This window comes from Anabas testudineus, chromosome 3 (assembly GCF_900324465.2).
Source record: "Anabas testudineus chromosome 3, fAnaTes1.2, whole genome shotgun sequence".
Taxonomy (NCBI): Eukaryota; Metazoa; Chordata; class Actinopteri; order Anabantiformes; family Anabantidae; genus Anabas; species Anabas testudineus.
This window is the reverse complement of record NC_046612.1, coordinates 21911893-21939676: the sequence shown is the minus strand read 5'-3', so window position 1 is coordinate 21939676 and position 27784 is coordinate 21911893. Positions and strand designations below refer to the sequence as shown.

At 40.5% G+C, this 27784-nt stretch overlaps 1 protein-coding gene across 3 annotated transcripts; it reads left to right on the top strand.

Annotated features, from left to right (window-relative positions):
• Nucleotides 1-26881, top strand: LOC113174860 (synaptosomal-associated protein 25-B). 3 transcript variants are annotated; one of them, XM_026379034.1, is made up of 8 exons: nucleotides 1-124; nucleotides 12757-12859; nucleotides 13791-13832; nucleotides 18750-18798; nucleotides 23079-23196; nucleotides 25842-25961; nucleotides 26259-26403; nucleotides 26778-26881. In XM_026379034.1, the coding sequence occupies exons 2-8, from the start codon at nucleotides 12788-12790 to the stop codon at nucleotides 26844-26846; spliced, it is 615 nt and encodes a 204-aa protein (XP_026234819.1). In that variant the 5' UTR covers nucleotides 1-124; nucleotides 12757-12787; the 3' UTR covers nucleotides 26847-26881. The 3 variants fall into 3 exon arrangements, with proteins under 3 accessions (XP_026234819.1, XP_026234821.1, XP_026234820.1); XM_026379036.1 differs by lacking the exon at nucleotides 23079-23196 and adding an exon at nucleotides 22708-22825; XM_026379035.1 differs by having other exon boundaries at nucleotides 38-124; nucleotides 12762-12859.
• The last annotated feature ends 903 nt before the right edge of the window (nucleotides 26882-27784 follow it).

The window sequence follows — 27784 nt, the reverse complement described above, 5'->3', positions numbered from 1 at the left end:
AGGGCGCTGTGTTTCCACCGGGGACAGTCCCGCTGATCGGAGCCATAGCGCGGACATTTCAGCGTCCATCCACACGCAGCGACGTAAACACGAGAGAGAGAGAGCGCTCAAGAAACTTTACCTGGTAGGTTTGACTCTTTTTATCCGTTTATCTTTTGTCAGTTTCAGCTCTCAGACGGACCCCACTGTTAAAACAGACGAGTAACATCACTTCAAGTTTGAATTATTAATCAAACGTGGTTTTTAAAGTTAGGCTGTTGCAGCTGGGGAGGTTTTTTTTTTTTTTTAGAGAGTTTCCATCCTTAGTAGAGGATCAAATAGAAATGGTAACCGGCTTGTGAGTGCTCTTCAGTCTTCTTTCCTGAACAAAGATGAACCCCAGTTTTAAAAAGCTGCTGCTGTTCAGCACCGCGGACAGCTCCGGGCTGCAAAGACACGGGGACTCATCTGTGGATCCGTTTGTTTTCTGGGAAACACAGTGTAATAAAGTGAAGGAAATAAAGCAGGAAAGGCCTCTTTTCTCTTTAGGTAGTGAGTTTGTGTGACAGGTCAGTCCGTGTGGCCACACAGCAGCAGAACAAGTGCACACAGCTTAGCAAACACACAGCCTCCAACCTACAGGAGTTGATCAAGCTAACTAATTCATTCAAATTCATTTAATGAAACTTACTTGTTAGATTTTTGTACCACTTATTTTTTACCCTCATTATATTGTTTATAGTATATTGAGCTCATTTGTTGTGTTTTATTACATGCATTTTTGATGTCAGTATATAAAATTGGAACAATTAGTGGAAACACATATGAACTTATGAACATGAATTAGCATTAATTAACAGATAATCTGCCACTGTTTGGTACTGGGTGTCTGGGATGGTTAGAAATGATTGTAATGAAACTGCTGTGTGTAGCTGAGGCCCCTTAACTGGTGGAGAGAGGAGAAATGTATTATTTTGGTAACAGCTGTATTATTCTGGAAATGATTTCAGCTCCTTTCTAGGATAAAGAGGGCTACACAAGCCTTTGGCCCTCCCGGCTTCCCGTCCTCCCTCTTTACCTGTTGTGATGTCAGCAAGGACAAAGAGCTCAGGCCGCGTCTTAAGCAGATCAACATGTGTTCATGTGTGTTGTCTTTGTTTGGCAGCCTGGTGTTGTTTGTGACCAGGAGTAAACAGAGATTTCCGTCGGGGCAGGAAACGATCACGAAGGATTGTCTGAGCAAACTGAAATATGTTCCCTTGATTTTTGTGTATTTTCCATTAGCTTAATAATTCGTCAGTTTGTAGTACGGATAACTAAACAGTTCTGTGTTGTTCTTTACATCTAAGATCCAGACGCCTGGAAAGTTAGTCTATAATCAACCAAACGTGACTGTGTTTGTTAGTTAGGTGGTGATTTTAGTTTGCAGGCTGATGTTAAAACAGACGTTTTGATTGTTTGGAGCGGAACTAGTCGATGAACCTGAACCCGGGGTGCACAAATAATTAGCTTCCTGTTGAGAAAAGGGTTCCTGCTGGTTCCACAGTCGTGATTCCCCCTTCCTCCTCCGTCCGCCCCTCTCAGCATCTATCATTCACCGTTCCATCACCCTGCCCACAAGAAGTGAGAAATTACCAGCAGCCTGTGCTTTTACATCTGTTGGAAACACCCAGACTAACACACTTTTTGTCCATTTTCATCTTGTTCTTTTTGTTTCACTCTCCTGGTTGAATTTCAGTGTAATCTGCATCACACACCACACACACACACACAAAATGCCAGATGGTAGAAATATCAGAGCACTGTGACATTCAGTCTTCTTTTTCAGTGCATATTTCTCACTCATTACATTTTAGCAATAAAGTGAGCACAGAGTTAGCATTTCTTCAGTTCTTGCCAACTGTTGACTCTTTTTTACCCAGCAGGGTTTTTAAAGTTTACAGCGATTTGTTTTGTACACGCACTCTTAGACTTGTTAATGTTTGGACGGCACGTCATTTTGTCAACACAGACCTGTTATAAATCATTTGTCTTTGTCTTTCTAGTGAGATGCAGATGTTCATAAGAGCCCTGCAGGATGTTTTGTGTCACCCACACAGTCATTTGTGCTGCTTACAGAGGTTTGGGCTGCAGTCATGCGACTTTACACTGGACTTGACAAAAACAGACTTTCAAGTTTAACACCACTGACTTGTGATTTCATTCCGTCTTTCCCGGGCTTGAAGATTAAACAGCTTTAATTAAAAAGCAGTAGCCATTCAGATTGCATAAGCACAAGAGGAAGTTACATTTGGCAGTACACAGTACACACAAAAAAGACTCCTGGAGTTTGAAACACAGAGTTTGGGATCCAGGTCTTGACTTTGGCCTCATAGACTGTGTTTAACAGGCACGTTGTGGATTTGTTGACCTCAATTGTGCTATGGAGAATTTTTAAATAGGGTTGCTTTGTTTTTTATTCCATCATTGAAGTGACACAGAAGACATGTATGCAAACAATGTACAGGTTTAAAACATTTCATATAGGGTTTTGCAAAAGTTTGATGAAGCAGGATGTGAATTTAGCACGCCTGTTGGATCACACACTTCATTTTGGTAGTTTGTGTTCTCTACGGGGCACTTTTAACACCGTTTGTACTGCGTCAGCTCAAAAACCAGCGAGCCTGAGTGAACATAGTAGTTTGGGAGAGAGACTTGTTACAAACAAATATTAACACTAAGAAATGATGTTACATTAAAATATACCAGAGAAATTCAAATAGTTTGTCCTATTGAATGTGGTATTGTATTCAGATTGTGCACAAGTATTCTTGTTCACCTATATCCTTTCCTCATGCACTGTTCTATATGAGCACTATATTTCACCACCATGTAAACGTGAGTGTGCATAAATGAACAACATGGGGCTGAGCAGCGCGTTGACAGGTGTCCATTTGAATATGTGCTTGAAGTGAGAGGAGGAAAAATAGAGGAAAGGAGTAGGTGGTAGAGAGAGAGAGAGAGAGAGAGAGAGAGAGAGAGAGGCTGTGAATGCCTAAGTGAAAGAGAGGAAAAGAATGCAAGAGGGAGAGTGGTCCATTTGTTATGTAAGTGTTGTGAGACGTCTATGTGTGTGTGTGTGTGTGTGTGTGTGTTTGTGTGTGTGTGTTTGTGTATTCTGTAGGCCTACGGATTAATCCAGTGGTTTTTATCCTCAGTGAATGGGACAGTGAGGCTTTGCAGTGATTATCCCTGCAGGCCAACAGATGATTGCTTTGAATCTCATGTACATCCCACACTACCATGTTCGCCTGCCTGCAGATCTGTCTGCCTGCACATTACCGTCTGCCTAATTTATTACAAACAGTTCATGTTGACACATCAGAAAATGTGAACGTCTGTAGGTGGCAGTTTAGAACGGCTTTACTGTAATTATCCTTTGGATCCAGGACAAAACTGCACCAGGAGCTGTTTTAATGGGAGTTTGACACGTATTTTCTTCCTTTCTGACTGACCCCTCCACCTCTGCACATGCCTCTTCCTGTCCGTACATTTTGCTGGTTAATCTGCCTCTCTCAACCCGCCTACCATAGCTTTCTGTCTGTCTGTCCTCCTTTGGATTATATAATGAGTAAATGTCAGATGTGCAATCTGCTCCATCATCCCTGCTCAGTTGGGACAAATATGGCTGAATGCTGGGAACCTGCCCCCTCCATTTGTTTTGGGTCTTGTAATCCTCTGTCGCAGAGAAGGTGTCAAAATCAGACCGGACATCTTAAATGGTACATTTTTACACTTGCTGCCAGGTTGTGACCTTCTACCTTTTTGCTCAGCACTGAGTGGCAGCTGCATGCGGTTCTCCTGTGGCGTAATAGGCTTTAGCCAGAAATTATTCTATAGGGTCACTGATTATGAACAATAGAGAAAAGATGTTACCAAGTTCTGTACAAATACAAATAATAATGACATCTAAGATGTCCATTGTGGTGGCATTTAATTGGAAAGAAGCACAAATCAGAGGCGCATGCTTTTATCCTCCAGATTTCCTCAGTGATTTTCCACAGCAGATTTCTCCCTGTGTGTCCCTCCTGTCTCTCCATAGGGAATGTTTTAATTCGGCGAGGCCATATTGTCACGGCAGGCGTTGCCGTGGGCAGAAAATCAGCTCTGTGTGCACTTTTGTACCTTGTTCCATTCACATTCAACCACTGTGGTCAACCTGCATAGAAATCATGCAGCTTAATTATGATGCTGCTCTCTGAACGTTTGACAGTCATCCTGTATTTTTTTAGTACTTTTATAAACAATTTCTATAAAGATCTAATTCGAGCTTTCAGCTTTGAGTTTTGTATAATAGTAGATGATGTGAATGAAATAATCATCTCAGACTCAGGTAGAATTCTTCAGGATATAGAGTTGAAATATAGAAAACTTCATATTATTATTATTATTATTATTATTATTATTATTATTATTATTATTATTATACATCATATTATTGGGCCTCATAAATCTTCAAAAGGTCGGTCTTGAATCTGTTCTTGAGAAAATTCAAAAATAATTCATGATGTGTTTTTACACCATAGATTTTCTTGTTTCTTTGTTTTTATATTAATAAATTAAGTTGAAAGCAGGTTTTGCATAGATAAATGTCCCGCTGGTGCCTGTAAAAAGGTACGAGAGAGCTGTGTGTTATGAAACGATAGAATCTATGCACAAATATATCAGTACTCAAATGTTCTTCTGTGTTATATTATTCTAGTATCATACAGTTATATTAGATAAAAATGTAATAACTAGTCTGAGAAAACTGTAACTGAGGCACTATTCAGATCAAACACAGGCTTTGTCCACTCGCCAGGTTTCAATTGAGTTCTGTTCAAGGAGTTATTTGTTTACTGTTATGTGTCTTGTCCTTTAATTTTACTGTTGTTTACGTGCGTGTAAGTGTGATTAGACTAGTAAAGCATGTTAGTGTACTCTTAAGTCTATGTGTGCGTGTGTGTGTATGTGTGGCCGTTGGCACGGCATATTATCAGTCAGTCGTGAAGTGGTGTGTGAACTGTCTGAAAACAAGCAGTTTATCCCTCAGGCTCCCATCATGCTCTCTGCTCTGGTCATGTCTTGGCGTATGTGTTTATTGTTTATAGGTCAGAGTGACGGTACAGCTTGTATGCACTGATGGTATTTGTGTGATTGTGACAGAAATGCACTGAACAACAATATATATTCTTAGTGAATTGAACATGTGAGTGACATTAGTGACATTTTTGTCAGTACACTAATAAAAAAATAGTATTTAATTGATTTATTATTAATTAATTTACACATACGTTAACAAACTAAATAATTAGCAGGGCTAGTGTAAAGGTCAGAGACAGTGCTCTAACCTCATTTGACCCACGTCATACCTGTGAAGACCTAATGTATAATGAATGAAGAAAGACACACACACACACACACAAACACACACACACACACACACACACACACACACACACACACACACACACACACACACACACACACACACACACACACACACACACACACAAATACAAAGCTTCACTGTGGTGTTGATGCATCTAATGTAATATGAAAGTTGTCTGTGATGCAGAGTGGATGATGCTGTATGTGATGTGGCAGTAGGTACTTTAGTCTTGTGAGTCTGTATGACAACTTTGATTCTATATATCAGTCTGCTTTTTCCTGACCAGGCAAGTTCAAATCATCTGACAAGGCATCAGTGAATGTAAGTGTGTGTGTGTTTACATGCATTTATGTGTCTCTTCATACTGAGAGCAGTGTTTTATAGAGAACCAGAATAGGATCTGCAGGATTCTTCCACTGTATGTTTGTTAAAGTATACTAACTGCAACATAACAAATATCTGATATTATCCCAATGTCAGACAGATGTTGATGCAGCGCTGATGGTGCGTCTTTGTTTCCCAGCTGCACTGGGAGCTCGGACTCTGGCACAAATGTCGGGTTATAAATTGATCAACACCAGAAGTGAGGACTGATTCACTGACCAAATGAAACCATAAAGGACCCCAGTCCCAAAAAGTGCTGTCCCGACTTTTCACTTAGATAAATTGATTGCTGAGTGTAATTTAAAAGCAAATCAGATTCATTGCAGCTTCAAACTGCTGTGGTAATATAATAGTAATATAGCAGTATGTATCTTTTAAATAATTTCAAATGGGTTTTAGGGCAAATTTCGTATATGATCAGCAAGGCAGACACCCCATGGTCCCAGTCGTGCTATTAGCCATGAAATTATAAAGTTTAATGAAAACAAATAATGTAATCTGGGACAGACTGTGGAGAGGATGTAAAACCCATAGAGAGGAGCGCAAGTGCTCCTGTGAACATGCACACAGTAAGTGCTCTGTGCTCATGTTCTCATACAGACCTTCAAACACACACACACACACACACACACACACGCACGCACGTATGCACACATACTGGATACTGTAATGATGTCAGATGTACTGTCCACACAAAGACACACTGCTGTTAATATTAATAATGCTGACCTGGCTCTGTCCAGTGAATAATGAAACATGGCTCTGCTTTGATGTGCTGAGATGTTGGATCATCTTGTGCACACACACCACAGACACAGACACACAGACACACACACACACACACACACACACACACACACACACACACACACACACACACACACACACAATGACCCAGATTTAACTGTGTGATGTTTTGAGCTCCTCAGTATAGAGAAGTAGTAGTAACCTTAAGAGAATGCAACACACACACATGCTCACACACACTGCGATACATATCACACCAGAGAATCAAAGCTTGATTAATATAAAACCATCCTTCTAAGTTATTAGCTGAAGCCTGGCTTACATACTTATCTTCAGGAGGACCTAAAGAGAAAAACAGCATTGTTAGAAGACAGGAGGTCAAGTCTGGTGCAAAGAGAGGAGAGAGGAAGGATGCTGAAGGTTAATCAAAGATGTTTCCACATTCAAAATCTTTACTATCACCCCTCTTTGTTGACACTACTGAAGTAAGAGATATGCAAGAACGAGAGCGAACAGTTCTCTCTGTCACTCTTTGTTTTCCATTACTGCTCCATCATGCATGTTCTTCCTGCAGGGCTGATTGGTCACCCCTCCAGGAACCCTACTCAGGATTCATTTTTGTGCCTTTCAGTTCTACACAATTGTACAAAGAAAATGAGCATTGCACAAACAGCAGTCCTAATATTCAGCCACACTGTGCCTGACATCTCATTTCCAAATGCACGAAAGAAAGAGGCAAAAGTGAATCAGCTATCCTAAATGTCCGGGATTTAGATTAGTGGCTCTGTAAACCCGTGAGAAACATACAACTGACAAGCTGACCTGGTTTCCCTGACTGTGAGATTTGTGCATCCAGAGTGTCCTGATGTCCTATTTCCTATTGTCTATCTCAAGTGAGCACGATGCTTGATTGATAGGAGTCTTTTTGGTTTAGAGTGGAGGCAGTTCATCCTCACAGCCTGTCAGTGGAGGATGCTAAATAAATGTTCTTTTGTATTTTTGCATCTGCATCTCTCCTGAATTTGTATTGTGCAGATTTATATGCAATTGTCTTTCAGCCAGTTGCATTATTTTACGTGCAGCGGCAAGAAAATGTATGTGAACCTTTTGGAATTTTGTGATTTTCTACGTTAATTTTGTCATAAACTGTGATCTGATCTTCATCTAAGTCAAGAGCATTAACAAATATGATGTTACAAAATAATTCAGATCTTTATTGCCACTGTACGTTTTGGTAATGTTAAGTGTGTCACCCATGCAGTAGCTGTTTGACTGCATGGGTGAGGAAGGCAGAGAGTGGTGTCTATGGCCACAAATTCTACACTGCATGAGAATCATTTGTTAGTGCTGCTGCTCTTTAGGTTGATTTTCTTTGGTCCAGGCGTGATTCTTATTATACCTTTTAGTTTCTACCCAGACATTTCTGCAAAGTGGAGCGTTTGAATGTTATTATGTTTAAATTAAAGAAATGTTTAATGCATTTTCATTCAAATGACAAATGTCTGAAGAATCACACTCATGCAACCATATGGTTCAGTCAGGCTGAATTTAGGCCGTCTTCTCAGGCCCCATCATCTCTGACACCCTCCACCTACTTTCCAGTGTCTTGATCATAACAGACCCACTGCCTTTTCATGTGTGGTTTAAGAGTGGATTTTTTCATTAGTATGCTTTGACAGGATTTCTTTTTTTTCTTGTTGCCTGAAATAGCTCGTCATTAGCTTCTTCCCACCAGTGAAGCTGTATAACTGTGTGTAAGTCATGTCAGCATATGACAGTGCTAATCCACTAAAGCTCTGCGCCTAAACTGGGCTGTGTGTTTTTCTGCTCTACTACGCTGTCTTCATATGTGCAGTGTCAAACCATCAGACTTGATTCAAATAATCTCCATCATGACAGGAGACGGTAGCTGACGTGTGTGCCTGTACTAGATGCCTTTTGACTGTAGGAAGGAAAAAAGATGTGATAATGGATGTGACAGACAAAGTAGGAGGCAGACAGAAACATCCATGGAAAGAATTCTGGCTTTATAACCAACCAAACAATGCAGGAGTCCACATATTAGCATCTTGTCTTTTCGCCGTTCAGAAGGCCTTACAAAGAAATAAAACAGCAAACATTTACATGATTGTTTTGTCACAGTAACGTGAAAATGCTTCTGTGTTTACCTGCGTCTGTTCACTGAGTTCACGTCCTGGCTTTCTACCTCCCTGTCATCCTGCTTCCACATTTCCCATCAACAGCATTTAGGATTAATGCCGTGAGTATTTTGATCAATTATTCATTGATGCTCTTTAAATGTCTCCACTTAAGCCTCTGCTGTGGTGTTTTTACTCTGCACCTTGAGGCATCCCAGTTATTGTAATGTTATTATCTGTTGACATTACAAGAGTTTCTGTGGGTGGGTTAAAGGTTTTCAGTGAGAATGACTTCTGTGAGCTAGATTATTTGACATAGAACAGTTTCCATGACACCAGTAGTAAAGTATTCGGCAGCAAGTTGCATCATTCCTGTGTCGTGTCAGTGAGCTACAGATGCATTTATTTATAGGTAAATGTAAATTGTACATAAAATAAATTGGTTCCTGGACATTTACTCTATACATGCATGGACAGTGAGGACACAGCAAGTAGATGAAGTGAAACAAAGTGGAGAGAGTGTGTGAGGGAGAGTAAATCCTCTTTCCCCGCTGACTTTAATCTCTCCACGGGCTGAGCCTGACAGTTCAGGCCTTACAGCAGCCGTTGGTCAAGACAAGTGACAGTCAGGATGGCCACACGTGGGGGATGGGGACGGCCAGACCTTGTCCTATGTCAGGTCCAGTGGTGTGTGTGTGTGTGTGTGTGTGTGTGTGTCTATGAAACATGTTCATAGACACAAAGAGGAGGGGGCTCCCAGAATGGGATGGATGGACAGAAGAGCCTGAGAGAGAACAGAGATGGATGCTCGGAGTTGTAGAGTGATGTCAAACAGTGGATTCAATTAGTTGTGATGCTGTTCATCCTCAGGCCAACAGTTTGTGCTGTTGTCTGTTAGTAGGTACATAAGAACCTTGATACAATCCTTTGTACTGGATTAGTTTTGTTGAGAATTACAACTTGAAAAATAAATGAGCAGACTCTGTTCATTGGTGTCTTTCATTTGTTCACAAGTTAATGGTGCTAATTGAGAAAATTGCAGAATTAGATCAAGACATCAGTGAACAGATTCAGAGTGAAGACGCCAATATGAAACATACTTCGTGAAAGTGATATGTGTTTGATATGTGTAAAGTTAAAACACTGCTCTGTGTCTTACTCTTATTCACCTTCACACCCATTATTTGTTGAATCAGTAACTCACTGAAAAATAAAAATCTCTTTAGTATGGATACTGAGTATTTTGATAAATAATATCTGCTAAAACACTAAACTCTTGTCTGAGTGTGGGAGGAAGCTTGTAACGCCACATGAATGTAATTTGTGTTGGTCAGTCAAGAGCTAAACTGCAGCTAAACAAATGTTAAATTGATGACCAGTGGGTCAAAGCTATGTTTTGCAAGAGGTTATCTTAAATGTTTGACTGGAACAGGGAAGTAGTGATAGAGATGAAGTGTCTGAAGCAGGAGCAGAGAGCTGAAGTGATTATACACAGTACTGACGGGTGAGATTAGATGTTTTAAGGTCAAAGGTGGCGATTATTCTCCAATCAGGGACAGGCAGTAGAAAAACACAATTATTGTAAGTAGCACACAAACAAGAAGTTAATGCATCCAGAATAGATCCAGTGTGTGTACTTAACTAAATATATGACTAATGTAAAATTAATTCAAATGTGTTAACGACGTATTGATTGAGAAAGAGATTATGAGTGAAAATGAGTAAAAACACAATGACATAAAGAGTGATCCCAGTCAATATATAAAGAAAGGAGAAGAGGAAGCTGTGCTGTGTGTGTGACTTCACAACAAGCAGCACCTCAGTGAAGAGATCAACAATCAATGACTGATCAATAGCACAGAAGCTGTTGCCTTAACAGCAGAAGAAGATATGGAGAATGTGAGTGGCAGGTCTGACCCTCGCTGGATTTACTTATATTCAGTTGTGTGCTTTACTGTACTTTAGTGAAAGACGACCGTGTTTTACGAGCCACGCATCACTAGAATATCAATACTGTTGCTACAGACAACACCACCACAGCAACTCTGTCAACAAGTGGGCATGAAGTGCGCACAGCCATGGATATGATGAGTATTGGTTTGTAGCCAGTGGTAAAAAGGTCAGACCTATTTCAGAGCTGAAAATCGAGCTGAGAGATAATGGATCAACACATTTCATCAAATTAGTTTAACCTGTGTGTGAACTGACACCATCAATCAGTTGTACTGTTCTGTTGGTGTATCTCGGAAGATGTTTACGGTTTTTAAAGTCAGTGTATCAGCATTTTTCCTTCTCAAGTTTTCTCTTTTATAGTCTGAAACCCTGTTTGCTCTGTACTTCACATGTAATGAAGCTGACCTGTGGCTCTGATTAGAAGCAGCTCTGGATTACAAATGTAAAACGTCAACACAAATATGTTAAAGTGCAACTAGGTACCAAGTGTTGAGGACAAAAACAAGCTCTTTGACATGACTGTGTTTTTCCCCCCTCCATCTCTTTTCCCAGCACATGTTTAATTATTAACCCTCTTCACGACTCCACTGGGATGGAGATAGACACAGACAGGAAGAAGGCGGAGCAGGATAGGGAGATAAATGATCAAACTTACAGCTGTGAATCTCACTGACCTTGTGTCTCTTCACCTCAGACATGTGGTGACGCTTAATGCTGGGGCAGAAAAAACAAACTTTTTACATCCCAGAAACTCATCATCAACTGTTTTTGTAATGTTTCTGACAAGGTTGGGGGTTTGTAGTGTCTAAATGATGATGGATGGCTCCTATACTTAACTACTAAACCCAAAATATACCATAGAAGCTGGAAGTAAGCATTTACTGTGTATGAGCCCATACGTCCACTCTCTGGCCACATAGCTACACTGCATACTGCAGAATATTCAATTACACAAAGCATTACTGATCCCAGAGCTGAAAGATACTGCGTGGTTAAATGTGTATCAACGATAAGCCACACTGGCACAAAAACTCTTCAGTATGATTATTGTTAATAGAAACAAAGATGAGCAAATGAGATGTGATTAGAGCAGATTTGATTATTTGCCTTATCAAAGGCTTAATTGTCCAGAGAAACAAGTGAGGGAATGAGGAAATGAAGGAAACAGAGAGGCTAAGCTGGTTTTCTTTGTTTCCTCAGTCCTCGTCACCTTCATCCCAAGTAGCAGAAGGAGCTGCACAAAGCTCCGTCAGCCTGCAGAGTAGCAGCCACATACATTTTTCATGGGCCATACCTCCTGCTCTACTGTGTGTGGCTGTATGAAATACTGTCTGTCAGCGCGTCACAGGAATAAAAATAGACCCCTGTCTCTGTCCTGACTTTTTTTTTTTACACTGTGTCTTTACAGTGATGAAGCTTCTTCCTCGTTCATCTTGATTTCTTCTGTGCTACTGTATGTACTGTACACTGACTGTGTTTGTTTAATCAAAGCTTGTCATCTGGAAATTTGTGAGGAAACCCATTTAACATTTTCCTGTGTTTCCGCATCCCCAAACGAGGACACTCAGACGAGACTACTTGCTCTCCTAGTCAAATGAATGTAGCAGCAGCTGACAAGCAAATTACCAACAAACTCTAAATATATTCGTGTTTCAGAGACACGACCAGGCTGCTACTGTTCAGCTGCCAGCATGCTGCTTCAGCACTGCTTCTCAAAAGAGCTCTTTTCACACACATTACACACTGCGCCTGATTGGTCAGCTCTGCACAGGTGAAAAGAAGAAAAAATCTCTTTAGCTGTTGTTTTCTCACTTTTCACAGTATTAATGTCTTTAATGAGAGAATCGTGCGCCCCTTTTACCTTTTTAAACTGTATGTTGCCCCCCCCCCCCCTCTGTGAAGGCAATCGTCACGTGAATAATCTATAAATATACTGATTTGAGTTAATGTGATGTATCTTTGGAGTTGCGGGGGGCAAAGTTGGCAGATTTAGATGCACGTCAGGACATTACAATGAAGAGTGGGCATAATGTGTCTCTAATGTTTATCATTTTGTTCACGTCTTCCATAAAGCTTTATTTTTTGGCATTGTTGGTTTACTCACTGACCCGCCTCTCTCTCCCTCTCTCTGTCTCCTTCTCTCAGTCTAGTTTGAAGTCAGCGATCTTCGGTCATCATGGCAGATGAAGCAGACATGCGCAATGAGCTGTCCGACCTGCAGACACGTGCAGACCAGATAGCCGATGAGGTACAGTAGAAGACACAATGAAAAGAAAGATAATATATGACACTATATTTATACACTGTGATATACAGCATTTCCCTCCGGGCTTGATTATGCCGATTAAATTAAACCAAAATATATATTGAAGATTAAATTGTAGAAAGTATATCATAAGTTAGAGTCTATGTCTACATGTTGAAGACTATTATTTGCTAAACCAGAAAGTACGTTGTAACCCAACTAGAGTTCATGAACATTTGCACATCTAATGTCATACGTGTAGTATGCAATTACAAACCGATGCAACTCATGCAAACTGATTTTTTTGTTCCACGACATGACAATTATAATTTGGCATTTTAAAATAACCTGTTCTCATAAAGACACAGATTTATCTCGGAGGCCTCGAGGCTACCAGACACAGCTGCTCTAATGTGACCCCCGCTTGTTTTAGCAAGTCTCTTTTATCAAGACTGTGCTTTTTTTGGATAAAGGGGGAACTTTGCCCTTTTTAATGAGCTGAGAGGAGCTCAGGAAGAGCAGATAATTCTGTGCAGCGGAATAATAGAGATGCTCAAATGGCCTTATTAAACATTCATGAGGAGATAATGCAAGGCCAAGAGGCTCCACGGATGTGATGGGAGGGAGGGAAGGGAAAAAGAAGGAATGCAGGGATGGATGGAGGAGTGGATTGATGGAGATGAGCGGATGAAATAGCATTTGGTTTAAGAAATGGATGTGAACCCTTAGAGAGTAGAAAGTAGAAATCAGACAGTTTGTGCTAAAATCAATGTATGCATCGTTAAATCTTCAGTATTTCTCCCTAAGTAACTGAGATACTGTATGTTTGTTAGATTTTTCACAGCTGCCGCACCATACATTTGTATTTGCTCTCTTGTGGACTCTCAGCTAATCACTTCTCTCTCTCTCTCTCTCTCTCTCTATCTTCTTGTAGTCTCTGGAGAGCACTCGGCGTATGCTGGCTCTGGTTGAGGAGGTGAGTGTAACAGCACAATGACACACATCACATTAATAGATACAACGGCGAGGGAATAAGCTCACACGATCACGCAGACACTGATTTGTCTCCATGTTTTCACTCATCATCTCTCTCATAGTAAAGATGTTTTTTTCAGATTGCGTAGCTCTCCCTTGGCAGTATATGACTGTAGAGTTGGAGAATCAAAAGAAACATGAGCTTTATTGTAAACCCAACTGAGAACGACCACATTGAAGATGTACTGTATACGGGGAGGTAAGAGACAGCAGACAGCTAAATGTGTAACTCTGTAAGAGACATCAGTACCCAGCTGACAGGTGCCTTACGCTTTCCAACCAGGCAAATCAGTCTGCCATTATCCAGGTCCCTTGAATTAGCTGGGAGCAGTGGAGAACAACAAGTGTAATGCCAAGAGAAACAAAAAACCTGTGGCATCAGTCCTCCACACTCACTGTGGGTGGAGCAGCCTGTTGCTGAAGGTGCTGCTCAGGGCGCCTTCTGTCTGCCCGCCATCACCAGCTGGAAACCATCCAGCTACAAGTGAGTCGGGACTGAGATCCTTCAGCTGCTCTCTGGTAACCTGTCTATTTATTGGGGAGAGGTCTTACATTGCCCATAATGACAGAAGGCAGATGAGGTTTACATGGTCTCAGTTTTTCCTCAGAGCTTCACTCTAGCTCTGCACCTCGAGGCTGTTTTCACATCTCCCACAGGATGTTTCCATCGTAACCTGTGAAATATCTACTTGTCATTTTCCTCTATGGATACTAATTATGGTGATGCAGGGTGCTATGGTTTGCGTCAAGCTGCGTTGCTCATATTGTCATTGTAAATTGCAGCCAGATGTTCAGCTATTCATTGCATTGAAGTGCTTGGTATTTGAAGAGTGTGAACCTTGACAATCTGTAGAAGCCTAATGATAGTGGTGCACGACCAGGTGTCTGTATGTGGTCATCAAGGACTCCTGTGTCTGTAGGTCTGTGAGGTTTTAGTTTTAGTTCAGCAACGATATTGTATCTTTATCGGCCACGTTATTACTTCTATGTTGTCTTCCAGAGCTGCTGAACTGTAGCTTGTTTTTACCTTCTGGTGGTATTTAAGGCAGGACACTGTATCTGTTTGCCAGGAAAAGTTTACATTAGGCTGGCTGTAAGTAAGATGTGTAATTGCCATGTGAGCCTCAAGTTCCTGTCACTCCCAGTGGCTTCAGAGACACGGCCTCGCAGTAACCCTGGACCCGCCAGCATGTCTTAATGAGACAAAGCCATGAGCGACAGAGTGAGACCTGAGGCTGACCTAAACGCACACCTGCTCAACAGACAAGCAATTTCACTGACAGTAGCTGAAGATTTGACCTTTAAAATAATGCCAAGAGAATGCCGCTCGTTCATTTCAAGTGCTAGTATCTGCTCTCCACATATCCTGTGGTTCGTTTCCACAATCCCAGGTTTCTTTATCTCTCTGTATGTTGCCAAGCAGTGACCTCACATGCAACCTGGCTACACAACATCTGCCCTTTTAACACTAGGCACATTTGGCAATTTTGTGAAGACTATACGGCGCCCCTTTCCTTCACATAGGAAACTGCGAGCACATGCTAATACTCGGAGTTAAAAGGGTTTATAGTGAAGCTTACACTAATTGAATAAGTGGAGAGCAGTCAGACCACACAGGTTCAGGGATCGATGCAGTGATTGCAGCTCCTTCAGACCTGGCCAGTCACTGAAACTCTGAGCTTCTTTGTGAAGTGTGAAGCTGAAGGATTGCCCTGGTTATTACTACTATTGCTTATTTATTTATTAATGGAGAGCTAACTTCTACAGTTTTAGATAAAACATACTTTACACCCGGTAATAAGAGGGCTCACCTTCCTAACCTATAAAAGTTATGGCAGTCCCACTTAGATCATTTTAAAAACACAGAGTATGATAGCATAAAAGACGTGACTAACCAAAGCCGCCAGCAAAGTCTAAGCTGTCAGTCAACAGGTAGCTTAACACGTGTGCTTCTCCTCCGCTTTGCCAGGCTATCTAATAAAAGCTAAAAAGACATAAAACTGGAGGACTAATTCCTGGAAGCATGAGTTTTCTTTAACCTTTAACCAGGAACCAAAAGATGGTAATGTAGCAAGAAATATCTACAAATCATCTGAGGTTGTTGATTCACATATAAAAAATAATATCTGTATAATCTTACGACTAATGATCTTCTCTCATGTACATCAGTAGAAACGCCACTATACAGAATCTAATGTGTCAATGGAGAGATGAGACGTGCTATAATGAATTCTGTTGGACACATTCGAAAAACGTCTGATACATTTTTCTGAAAGGGTTTTTAATATAAGACCGTTAGATATTGATGTTTTTATGAAAACTGTTATCTTCATACCAGATCTGCAAAGAACAGAAATGAGAAATGGCTTAGTAGGAGAATGAAATGTGAAAAAAGCGAGTGAGAAAAAAAGAGAGTGAAAAATAATCAGAGAGACAGAGAGGAGTGAATTACAACACACCAAATCCAAAGTGTCTGTGGAGCTGATATTAAAATGAGAATTTATTACACAAGATGCACACTGTAAAAAACTCATCATTACAATTTATTTATTTATTCATCCATGTAAGATTTTTAAAATATTATTTGATTCATTTTATTTTGTGTCTGTTGCTCGGACATATGTCTTATTCCACCTGTTCTCGTGCGTCCTGCAGATCACATTTTACAAATGTGTCTATTACAGACGCTGTCACGCAGTACAGTTACACAAGCAAAAACATAATGAAAACATGAAAACAAATTTAATAAGAATCTCTCCTGAAGCAAATACGGTACCATACCTAAACATCTGATCCTACAATCACCCCTGCTGCTAGATGCATTTTATCACACTAAGCCAGGCTCAATCTCTTCCTCTGTGTACAGTCTTAATGCTACAGCTGTTTACTGTAGGCTCAGCTACAGGCTGTAGCCAAATATTTACTGAACATACAGAACACTGATATTGTTCTCTAACTATCAGCAAGAAAACTTCTTTAGTCATTTTAGATCAATAAAATCTACTGGAGCTGTGTTTACATGGAAACCTTAAATCAATCAAGATGAATGTGATTCCAATATGAATGGCTCCAGCTGATTTGTGTTTATGCCATAAGATGTCACCTGACCGATGACTTGTAACATAGCAGCAGGTACAAATGTGGGTCATACTGGTGCCTTCATCTCCACGATGACTGAATAAGAATAGACTTCAGTGGATACTTCAGTGGAAAATCAATAGCTGTCTCAAGGACAGCAGATCTCTTCTGCTCTTTCTTTGTTTTTGTCTTTTTTTACTCAGTTATTTAATTGTATTTGACTCATATATTGCATGTAATTAACTTGTTACCTGCCTTTAGCTTTTCCTAAAGTTATTCATTCAGAGCAAACTGACTGACTGTCTTTTATCTTTTACCTAAGACAAAAAAGTGATATGGCAGATTTAAATTAATGGGAAAAAAGGTGATAATAAGTATTTTAGTTATTGGAGACTCTGCGTGACTCACTGTATCACAGCCAAGAGTGAAAAAGATCCGGTTGTGCGTACATGTGCGTCTGTGTTCAACTAGCCATGCAGAAACAAGTGATGTCACCACAGTGAGTCGGCCAGTTGGCGAGGTCAGATATCCTGTCCTGTAGTTTCAAAGACAATGACTCTGAACTCAGGTCAGTGATTTCCCATCATTCCCTGTGGATAAACAAGCAGTTTCCTCTCTTTAAATGTAAACTATTTTGCGTACAAACATGCATACTTATTTCTTTTTCTTCAAGAAAGCGCACGGTGCACTGTAAATTCCCACTGATACAGAACCATGGCCACAATATTAGTGGCCCATCCAGCTGGCCTCCAGCACTGGTATCTATCTATCACTGCTTCAGAGAGATCAGAACACACTTTAATACAAACTAGCTGATGCGTAGACTGAACGGCCTTTGGACTTTAATATCTGTCAGAGCAAGCCTCTGGCTCATGGAGCGCACAAAGCTGTTGTTTTGTTGTATGCACAGTGGTTAATGTAGTTATTGTGTGCTCACTGAAGTGTGTTATTATGTGATGAAAAATAACAGTGCATGTGTCCACACGGATGTTTTGTGTTCTGTGCGTATGTGTGTGTGTGTGTGTGTGTGTGTGTGTGTGTGTGTGTGTGTGCCAACTCTGAAAGCCAAAATCAGAATGCTACATTACTGGAGCTTCGTCAACAAATATCTGGTATCAGCCCAGTGAACAGAACAAATATAGCACATGCCATTTGGTGGACGAGTTTATCCCAAGAATCTTTGCAGGTTCAGGCATGAATATATTAGTGGCGTTTTATATTTGCTCTGAGGATTTTTCTTTTCATTCTGTTATTCCTGATTGTTGTCTTAATGTAGGTTCAATCGTTTTATAAAAAGCGGTGCATGTTTACTACCTAACTGTACTACCACATTCAGAGTCTTATTCATATCAACGTTCACCAGTCTTGTGTCAAATTTTGTAAGTGAAATCCTCCTGTTGGATACAGTTTAAAAGAGTTTGTCATTTTTTAAATATTCATAAGTGACTTTTTCCAGGAGTTAGGTGAGAAGACATTAATGTCGTCATTGCACACTGAATGTGCAGCAGGCAGTTATTTTAGCTCTGCGTGAAGACTGGTAATGAGGAAACATGTCTAAATGTAGTTAACGCCAGCTATCCTTCTAAAGCTCTCACATTAGTAACAATATCAAAGGATTCCTTTCATTCTGCTAAAAGTGTGACTTCAAACTGTAATTTGACCCACCTCTGATTTCCTGAGAGCTTCACTCTCTTCTGCTCTGTTGACCTTTACTGATCTGTCACATTTTTCTTTTCTTCTTCCCCTCTCCTTTCTTTTCCTCTCTCCCTCTGTCTGTTAGAGTAAAGATGCCGGCATCAGGACTCTGGTCATGTTGGATGAGCAGGGAGGTAAGTTGGCAGGGAGAGATCACTAAACACTATTTCTCTCACAGCTGCTTCTTCTCTGCCTATTCTCTCTCGCTTTTATTTTAAGTGGTGACCCAGCAGCAGTGCATCCGGTATAACACTGTAGAGACCCCTGTCAAATTTATCTTGACCTTTATGGTTTCATAATTACAAAAGCAGAAGATTAGTTTATTTCTTTGTGAGCTTTTGTCAAGTCTTTAGCCACTGCTGGAGCGGCTGTGGTTTACATGACTATACTGGATGTTAACGCTGAGCCAGCCTTCTGCTTTGCCTCCTTTTTCACATAAATGCATGCTGCAACAGTATACCTAAAGTACTTTTATTAAGTAAATGTACTTAATTATTACTCTATTAAGTAATAGGTAAAGGACATAAACAAATACATCAGTGTTGAAACTGTATTTTAACAGATGTGTTTATCATAGACAACCTCAAGACAGCATGTCTAAAGGTTTGTCCACTAACAAAGAGACAAACCAACGCTCAGGCTGTGAGAAGAGCAGGAGCTTTTTAACATCTGAGAAATGATGTCACGTGACGTCATTTAAATAAGAAAATAAATAAATAAATAAACCTGTGAATGTGGCCCTGGTTAACGGCCTTTACTTTCAGTTGAGGTGTCAGTGAATCATTTTTCCTGTTCAAAGAAAATCTAATAAATATATCATATCGTCATATACGTTACAGTAGCATAACATTAGGCTGTTCCAACAACCTTATCTCAAATCGGTAGCCTAGGTTAGCATAATTGTGTATCTCCTAATCTTTGTAAACTGTGTGAACCACTTCCTATGTTTACAGTCATAACTACATTTACAAAATGTTAAATTTAATATAGCTCGAAGAAAGTGTTGCTGCAGCGTGTTTACCTCCCTGTTAACACTTGATTGATTTTGATTGGACAGGGCTACAGATGTCTCCTAGCAACTGATTTAGACATGACTCACATCTTTACTATTAAAAGGATTTCTTTAAATTAAGGAATGAAAGGATTTGATTAGGGACCAGCCTCCTCGGCAGAATTACATCTGTGTTAGCAAATTACAGCTAATATAGAAAAAACACGCTGCTGAGCAGTGTGAACTGTGACTGCGTGACGCTGTATGAACAGATAAACTCAGCAGGAGACAAGCTAAGTTTTGAGTCTTGGTTATAGCGCTCGCTCTGGATGTTTGAAGACTTGAAGTGAAACACTATCATTTCACCATTTATGCCCACAGTGAAGTGGCTGCTGTTTTGTGTGTAGAGGAGACTTGGCCATCGTCCATGTGGAGGTTGTGTGCATGTGTTTTACTGAAGGCTTGCGTTGAGTTCGATGCGTGAAGGAGCAGCCTAATTGGCCTGTCAGAAGGAACAGATAGCCTGTTTCGCCCCTCTCTCTCTCTCTCTCGTTCTCCTCCCATCCCCCCCACTCGCCCTCCCCACCCTCCCCAGAGTAAGGGCTGCCACAGTGCACAGCTCACTGCTGTTAGCACAGGACAGCAATCAATTCACAGATTTAAATTACCTCTGCCTCTCAGCTAATGTCCTCTATACCTGATCCCCCATCTGTCTCTCTCGATTTCTGTCTTCCTCTTCTCCTTTCGTGTTGTCCTCCGTTTCCTACGTCTTCTCTTTTTTCCTGCCCGCCTCTGCTTTTCTCGTCTGACCTCCACTTTTCTTCTTTTTCTCTTCCTTCACCCGGGGATCACTTTGCTTACAGAATTCTTTAATTTCCTTGTACGGCCTTCCTGCCTACAGTGACTACTGAACTGCACAAGCATCTACTGTTCTGGCTCTGAAATATTGTAATAATGTTATTTAAATCAAGGATTCATCCTTATGTTGCCAAAGAGAGAGAACGCATAAGGAATCGTTTTCTGTGCCTGTGGTAATTAATACAGTCTCGTCGAGCTGTAAACTGGAGTGTAACTAATTCCTCTGTCCTACATGTATGCACACACATGGGTCATGTATTGGAGAGGATTCGCCATTTCTTGCAGTGTTGTGTTACCTAAACTGGAGGTCTCACTGCAGCAATCAAGTCCGTTTCTGCTTGTTTTAAGCATGCTGACCTGATTTCTGACGGTTTGTACTTCAGTGAGCACACGCGACCTGCACCTTTTTAGTTTTTAATAGTTTTAGTGTTTTAAAATGAAGAATGATTTGTTATTCCTGATTGTTGTCTTGAGGTCTTAATGTAGGTTCATGTTTGTTACCTAACTGTACTGTTCTACCAGATTCAGGGTTTCAGGTATTCATTTGAACTTTCACCAGTCGTAGGTCACATATTGTAAATGAAACTCTCCTGTTTGTAATTGCTACAGCTTAAAAGAGTTTGACATTTAGAAAATATGCATAATTGTTCTTTTTCCAGGAGTTAGGTGAGAAGATGCTAGTGTCATGATTGTACACTGAATGTACAGCAGTTAATACTTAATTTATCTCTGCGTGAAGACTGGAAATGAGGAAATGTAGCTAACCTCAGTGCTTCTAAAGCTCTCACATTACCTTGTAATGTCTCATTTGTCTAATCCATACAAAAGTACAGTATGTACAGGTACAAGAAGGAATTTTTAGATAAAACAAGAATTGAAATCTAACTAAACTGTCATCGGTGTCATTACATCTGTACTTTTCTTACTGTGTCAAGTCAAAATACTGTCGTTGGTTAAACCTGTGACTGACTGAATCAGAGAAAGCCGACTGGAGGCCACACAATAATCTTCAGATGGGGGATTACAGGTCTCACGTACCTTCCTCTACTCAATCCCTCACTTTACACGAGATGACTGCTGAAGGCCACTTAGTTGTTCTGTGCTCCATTGGAAAGCTTTATTGTTTTGTGATGTTGGTTATGTGGAGAAAGTGAAAGTTATTGAGAAAGAGACATAAAACACAACTATTTGAGTTGGAAGGAAAGGATTTATGGTTATTAGCTGTTCAGTGCATCTGAATGTAGTATATAAAGCACTGTGCTTTAAAAACAACATTATAGTTTAACATGTGGAGACGCAATGAAAGAATAAAACTAATACTGAAACAACAATGTAAAATAAGTAGAAATATATAAAAATGTTGTAAAGGGTTTTTCCCTACGGTTTAGACATCAGTAGCTTTTTTTTCTATAGAAAAGCTTGTGTTTAATGATCATCAGTGTCTTCTGAAATACAATGTGACTAATCAAGTTCCTACTGGAAGACGAAATGTCTCCACTGATGGAAAATACTGTGATCCTGTCCAATAACCATTAACCAGAGAGAAGATCTGACCTTGAATCAGAGCCTTTTTAGTAGCTCTGTGTCCTATTGACCAGCCGATTAAAGAAGCATGCACGACTTCATGTGCCCAAATGATGCTTTTTATCACATTCATTACATGATTTCGTCATTGATTATTCGTTTGCTTTAAGTGCTCCGTCTGACGCATTTTATAGCATTTGACACGTGTCCGTCTTCTGCCTCTTCTAAATCTTTCTTCTCCCTTCCACTTCTCTTGGAGTTGGCTTCTGATCCACTTCAACTTGTGTGTGTTGTCCCTCTAAAATCCGCACCATCAAGGCAGACTCAAATGTCTGCTCTGTCACATAATCCAGGTACTGCTACAGCCTCTCAGGTTAAATACTTACTCAGAAAAGCAGCGTGTTCCTCTTGATGGAAGAAGGAAACAAGGCCTGTTGGAACAGTATAAGATCCAAGGTAAAATAAAATAAAATAAAATCGTGTCTTTTTTATTGACTGCATAAGCAGAAATAGCAAGGTAAGATGCTTCTCGCCTGCTTTGCCTTCTGCAGCTAGCCAATACGTTTTGCCACTTGCACTTTAGTGTAGCGCGCCAACCCTCACACGCCAAAAAAAAAACAAACAAACAGTCCATTTTATTTCACTGCTCTCATGCCTTTGTCCTCACCAGAACAACTTGATCGTGTGGAAGAGGGCATGAACAAGGTGAACGCAGACCTGAAGGAGGCCGAGAAAGATTTAAAAGATTTAGGACAATGCTGTGGTCTGATATGCCCTTGTATTAAAAAGTAGGTACCGGCCAGGAGCCTCGTGCTCTTGCCTGTCCAGTGCTGGTGATAGTGATGGTGGTGGTGATGGTGGTGGTGGTGGTGATGTCTGATGTCTCTCTTGTCACAGTCAATGTCTTTTTTTGTCTTTTCTCCTTTGTTTCCCCTCTCTACCCACCCCACTTCTTCCCAACCGCAACTTCTTCCTCCTTTCTTCTCTTCTCATGTGCTTTCGTTCTTTTGCTGGGAAAAATGACAATGTGTTGGTAATCAGAGCAACTGGAGCGCATCGAGGAGGGGATGGACCAAATCAATAAGGACATGAAGGATGCAGAAAAGAATTTGAACAATCTAGGACAGTTCTGTGGTCTATGTTCATGTCCCTGTAACAAGTAGGTGCTGCCTGTGTCGCCTGACTGCATGTGTTTCAGTGCCTGCCTACCTGCCTCTCTATCCATCTGCCCGCTTCTGGTGTATAGAGCATGGTGAACTGTGGTGTGAGCGGTCAGGTCTATAGCCACAAGAACACCCTCTCTGAACAGGCACCAGCACTGCATGCGGCGTGGATGTGTTTGCTTAAGTTGAGACTGGGCGAGTGTAAGATTGCGTGCATGCATAAACAACACACACATGTGCAACAACGGGTCCAATGCCACTGTTATTGCTCTCCAGCCTTCGTGGCTGTTCATCAAAAGCCCTTCATTCCACATTGGATGAGAGATTCTTTTCCAGCAGGTAGCAGCATCAGCAGAGATCTGGGCCACAGCAGACCATCCTCCCCTTGAAACCCACTCGAGCACCATCCTAACACCCTGCAGCATGATGCATCATGCTGTGTACTGTACAAAGTTCAACCAAAGAACAAATCAACTAGTTGCCTTCTGTATTCAACTTTCCATTTTGTGTCCATTCAAAACATTGCTAATATTCTTACTTTTGCAGTTTATTCAAACAATTTGATCTCATTTTAGTCTTGATCAGTTTTTGACTTTATGAGATCAAAGGCATTCATTATGATTTATCTTACATGACAATTCATTTCAGGCTATTACATTATTACTCATTTTATTACTATTTCTTTAGTTAAGTGAAATTTAGTTGAGCTGGTAGGTGGATTTTGTTATTCCTTCAAATGTGGCACATGAACCTGAGATAACAGGTTGCAACTAACGGAGCCTCAGCTGGCCCTTCCCTCTCCTCCCTCAGGGCTGTCCTACATATTGAAATATCATGCATGAGTTAGGCAAACATCCTTCCCTGACTCACTCTGACAGTTTTAACATTAAAATGGTATTACCCTACAAAATTACCCTGTGCTTTGAAATATTTTCAATGAAATTGGATCTCTAATGCCAGTTTTGCCAAACTCCTGTGTGATGTGTTCCTCCACAGCCAAAACATGGCCACTGAGTCATGTCTGTGCACACTATACTCTGGGACCAGTACATGTACTGAATGCAGTCGCCTATCTCAGAGCTATAGAAAACACAAGTGGTTGACAAGTGAAGAAATAAATTGCTATATTGCTTTTTGTTTGGGGGGTTTGCAGGAACTGACTGATGCCTTATTATTATTACCAAATGCAGACGATGCAAGACACTATTTATAAATGTATGTATGGGTTTAAAATATGTTTTTGTTCATTGAGGAAAAATTTAAACTGTACCAAAACAGTTTGACTTTCACTTTGTATTATGAAAGTTTTATGGCAGTTCTGGACATTAAAAACAGTACAGCCATTGACACTTTACCAACAGACAACTCTTTTTTCTATGTCAGGGATAAACAGGATCTTGATGGTAACTTGTGTATCTAATGTGCTTCATTTGCACCACAGCAGCCACCTAACTTTGGGACTGAACCTTTTGTTGTCTTATGTGAAGGGTTTACTCAATTTGGTCCATTCTGGGTTCGCGTCCATATGGGATTATTTTGAGTCCAGATCTTGTCTGTTCTATAGCTCTTTGGTCCTCCCTGTCATAAAGCACCTGTTATGTAATCCTGTGGTTTTGTCATGGGCATCATCTGTTCTAGACTCTTTACATGGCAGCCCTGAGTCAAATAACATAAGAAACACTATTCTTTGTTGTTAAACTGTCTGGAGGGTGTAATTTACCACCTCAAGACAACACTGTGACATACAGTCATTGATAAAATAGCATAAACTACTCACTGTGTTGTCATCAGTGGTGACCTTCTGTAACTGTGAAGTACTCCAAACATAATTAAACAGACACAAAGAAATACATTTGCTTATTTGACTATTTGACAGTGTATAATCCTACTGATCTATCCATCCAGATGAAATGAAGGGCTGATCACAGTTCACATTATGCAAAATATAGTCATGCATGCAGAATGATCACCATTCACTTTTTTTTGTTTGTTTGTTTTGGATTGATTTTTCATAATGGATCTAACTGTTTGGCTTTCTTTCAATAGATACAGCATGTATCTGATCCTGTTCCTCTACATGTTTTCCCTTCCCCTGTCAAATGTGTACCATTTTTCTGCCTTGCATGTCGTCTCACTCTGCATGTTTCTATGTACGTGAGTGTTTGTGTCCTCTGTCTGGAGTCTGGTCACTGTGTTCTGTGTTTGTGCTTCTCTGGATGTGCTTGTGGGAGAAGTTTTTTTCTGATTCTTAAATACCTTCTAACACAAGCCGCATGTGAGCTTACCGTCCTCAGATTCAATTGATCTGCATGTTAGATCAATTATTCACTAACAGGCTGCAAATGCATGTATGCAACTTTATCATATGTGGCTATGATGTTGCTTTTAGCGAACTAATTGGCTTGAAAGTATATTATGCAATACATTTTAAACATGCTTTCATAGTAAACCACCAGAAAATGTGGACTTACACAGACATGCAAAAACACATTCACACTCCTTTGCGCACGTACACATACATACTGTATATACAGTGTATATGTGCACATACACATAGATACACAAACCAAAACTTTACCTACACACACAAGCATTCAGTATAACTGTTACACTTGCCCTGACTAAAATGTTTGTCTGGTAGGATTAAGGGTGGGGGCCAGGCCTGGGGTGGGAACCAGGATGGAGTGGTAAACAGCCAGCCGGGGGCTCGAGTTGTGGACGAGCGTGAACAGATGGCCATCAGCGGGGGCTTCATTCGCAGGTAAGCGTATGTGATGTGTGTGTGTAGGTGCTGGTTTGCATGTGCTCCTCTCTGCCTCTTGTTTGCGTGTATTTCGAACGTTTAAATTTATGTTTACATTTATAATGATGTAATATGATTTAACATTATCCTGGAATTGATTATTACTATGACTACTTTTTGGTATTATAGTATTTTTTTGGTATTGTAGTATTATATAGTATTTTGTTGAATTTAATGGATTTGTTAAGGAATTCATTTTATTAAAATAATGTTTGGCCAATAATTGGCCTCACTTCCTCCTCCTGTTTTCTCCAGGGTAACAAATGACGCTCGGGAGAATGAGATGGATGAGAACCTGGAGCAGGTGGGCAGCATCATTGGAAATTTGCGTCACATGGCCCTGGACATGGGCCAGGAGATCGACACCCAGAATCGCCAGATCGATAGGATCATGGAGAAGGTACTGTACAAACAGCATTGCTATAAGGAACTGTGAATTTTAATAGGAGTTTGAGGTCGCACTATTTGTAGAGAACGGCACTGCACTATAAGGTCAAAAATGTGCAGACATGTAGGTAAAGTACGTTAATGAAAGGTAATAAAAGTGGAAAAGAAGGTAGAATTATGCTGAAATTTAGTGTGGTTCACATGCACATAGCATTAGGCACAGCAGATGCAGCTGTGCTGAGCAGCTTATGCCTGGGTTTGACACACTAATGGAGGAAATCTGATGCATGTGCCAATAGAGAATCGCCATACGTGAAACCTTTAAAGATTCAAACTGTCCACTTTTCCAATTAGTTCATACATACAGCGAGTGCTTCTCTCTTTCAGGCTGATTCCAACAAGACCAGGATTGATGAGGCCAACCAGCGTGCCACAAAGATGTTGGGCAGTGGCTAAACTGCAAGAAAAAGTGCTTTGATCCCCTTTTAACCCCAGGCAACCTAAAAATAACAGATCCAACTAAACCCTGTCCAGCCCCCAACACCAACACCCGGAATCCGCCTCTTTTGCTCGACAGCAGGCGCTGCAAAGTCATGCTTTCTTGTGATACTTGTAGAAGTTTGCACACATGCACATATCACACTTTCCTCTGGCCCCCTTTCAGTCTTTCCAGTCCATCACTTCCCTCTATCCTCCCCTTATTGTCAGTGTTGTTCTGTGTTGTCGCTAATCTAATTTTGTTAAGAAATAATAGCTTGGTTACACAACATCCACTCATACTCTCTCCACACTGTACATAGTGCTTCTTCAATGGCTTCATTGAGTTGGATCACTTGTCCTCTTTTCTTCATCACCCTTTTTTTTAAGTCTGTGTGTATAATATATACTGTACGTACACCTTGTTCCAAGATATCCTCTTCCCATGTCAATTTACATCTGGTGTTGTTTATGTGAGACACACTGTGTATTCATGAGCTAGAATATTGTGATGCGTCATGATTAGGCCACAGTGATTTGCCGTGAATATAGTGAACATACAGCCCTCGCAGCTTGTAAACTAAGGCCACTGTTTAAATACAATGCTATTTTAATGTAGATGTGCAGCCACTCATGTCTTATTAAAAGCGGGATACTCAGTTAAGCCGTTGTTTGTAGTTGAGTCATTTGGATAAGAAAGGAGGTTATGTGCTCATGGCTGTTAGTGCGCCAGTATTTCACCAACTTTTCTGACGGAGCAGGATTGAAACAATTTGATGCCATTGATTGTAGTAGAAACATTTTCCTCAGGGAGCTAAATCCAACCATTGAATAACAAGCGCTGAAATTTTTAATAGTAATTCATAACAACTGATTCATGTGTGTATCAGATAGCTCAGTGTATGTGTCAAACAATC

What these genes read in the sequence shown, in the direction of transcription:
- LOC113174860 (XM_026379034.1), top strand. Translation starts at nt 12,788, where the DNA reads ATGGCAGATGAAGCAGACATGCGCAATGAGCTGTCCGACCTGCAGACA. An exon ending in CAGACCAGATAGCCGATGAG is followed by an intron (nt 12,860 to 13,790) that starts GTACAGTAGAAG and finishes ATCTTCTTGTAG; the next exon opens with TCTCTGGAGAGCACTCGGCG. An exon ending in TGCTGGCTCTGGTTGAGGAG is followed by an intron (nt 13,833 to 18,749) that starts GTGAGTGTAACA and finishes TCTGTCTGTTAG; the next exon opens with AGTAAAGATGCCGGCATCAG.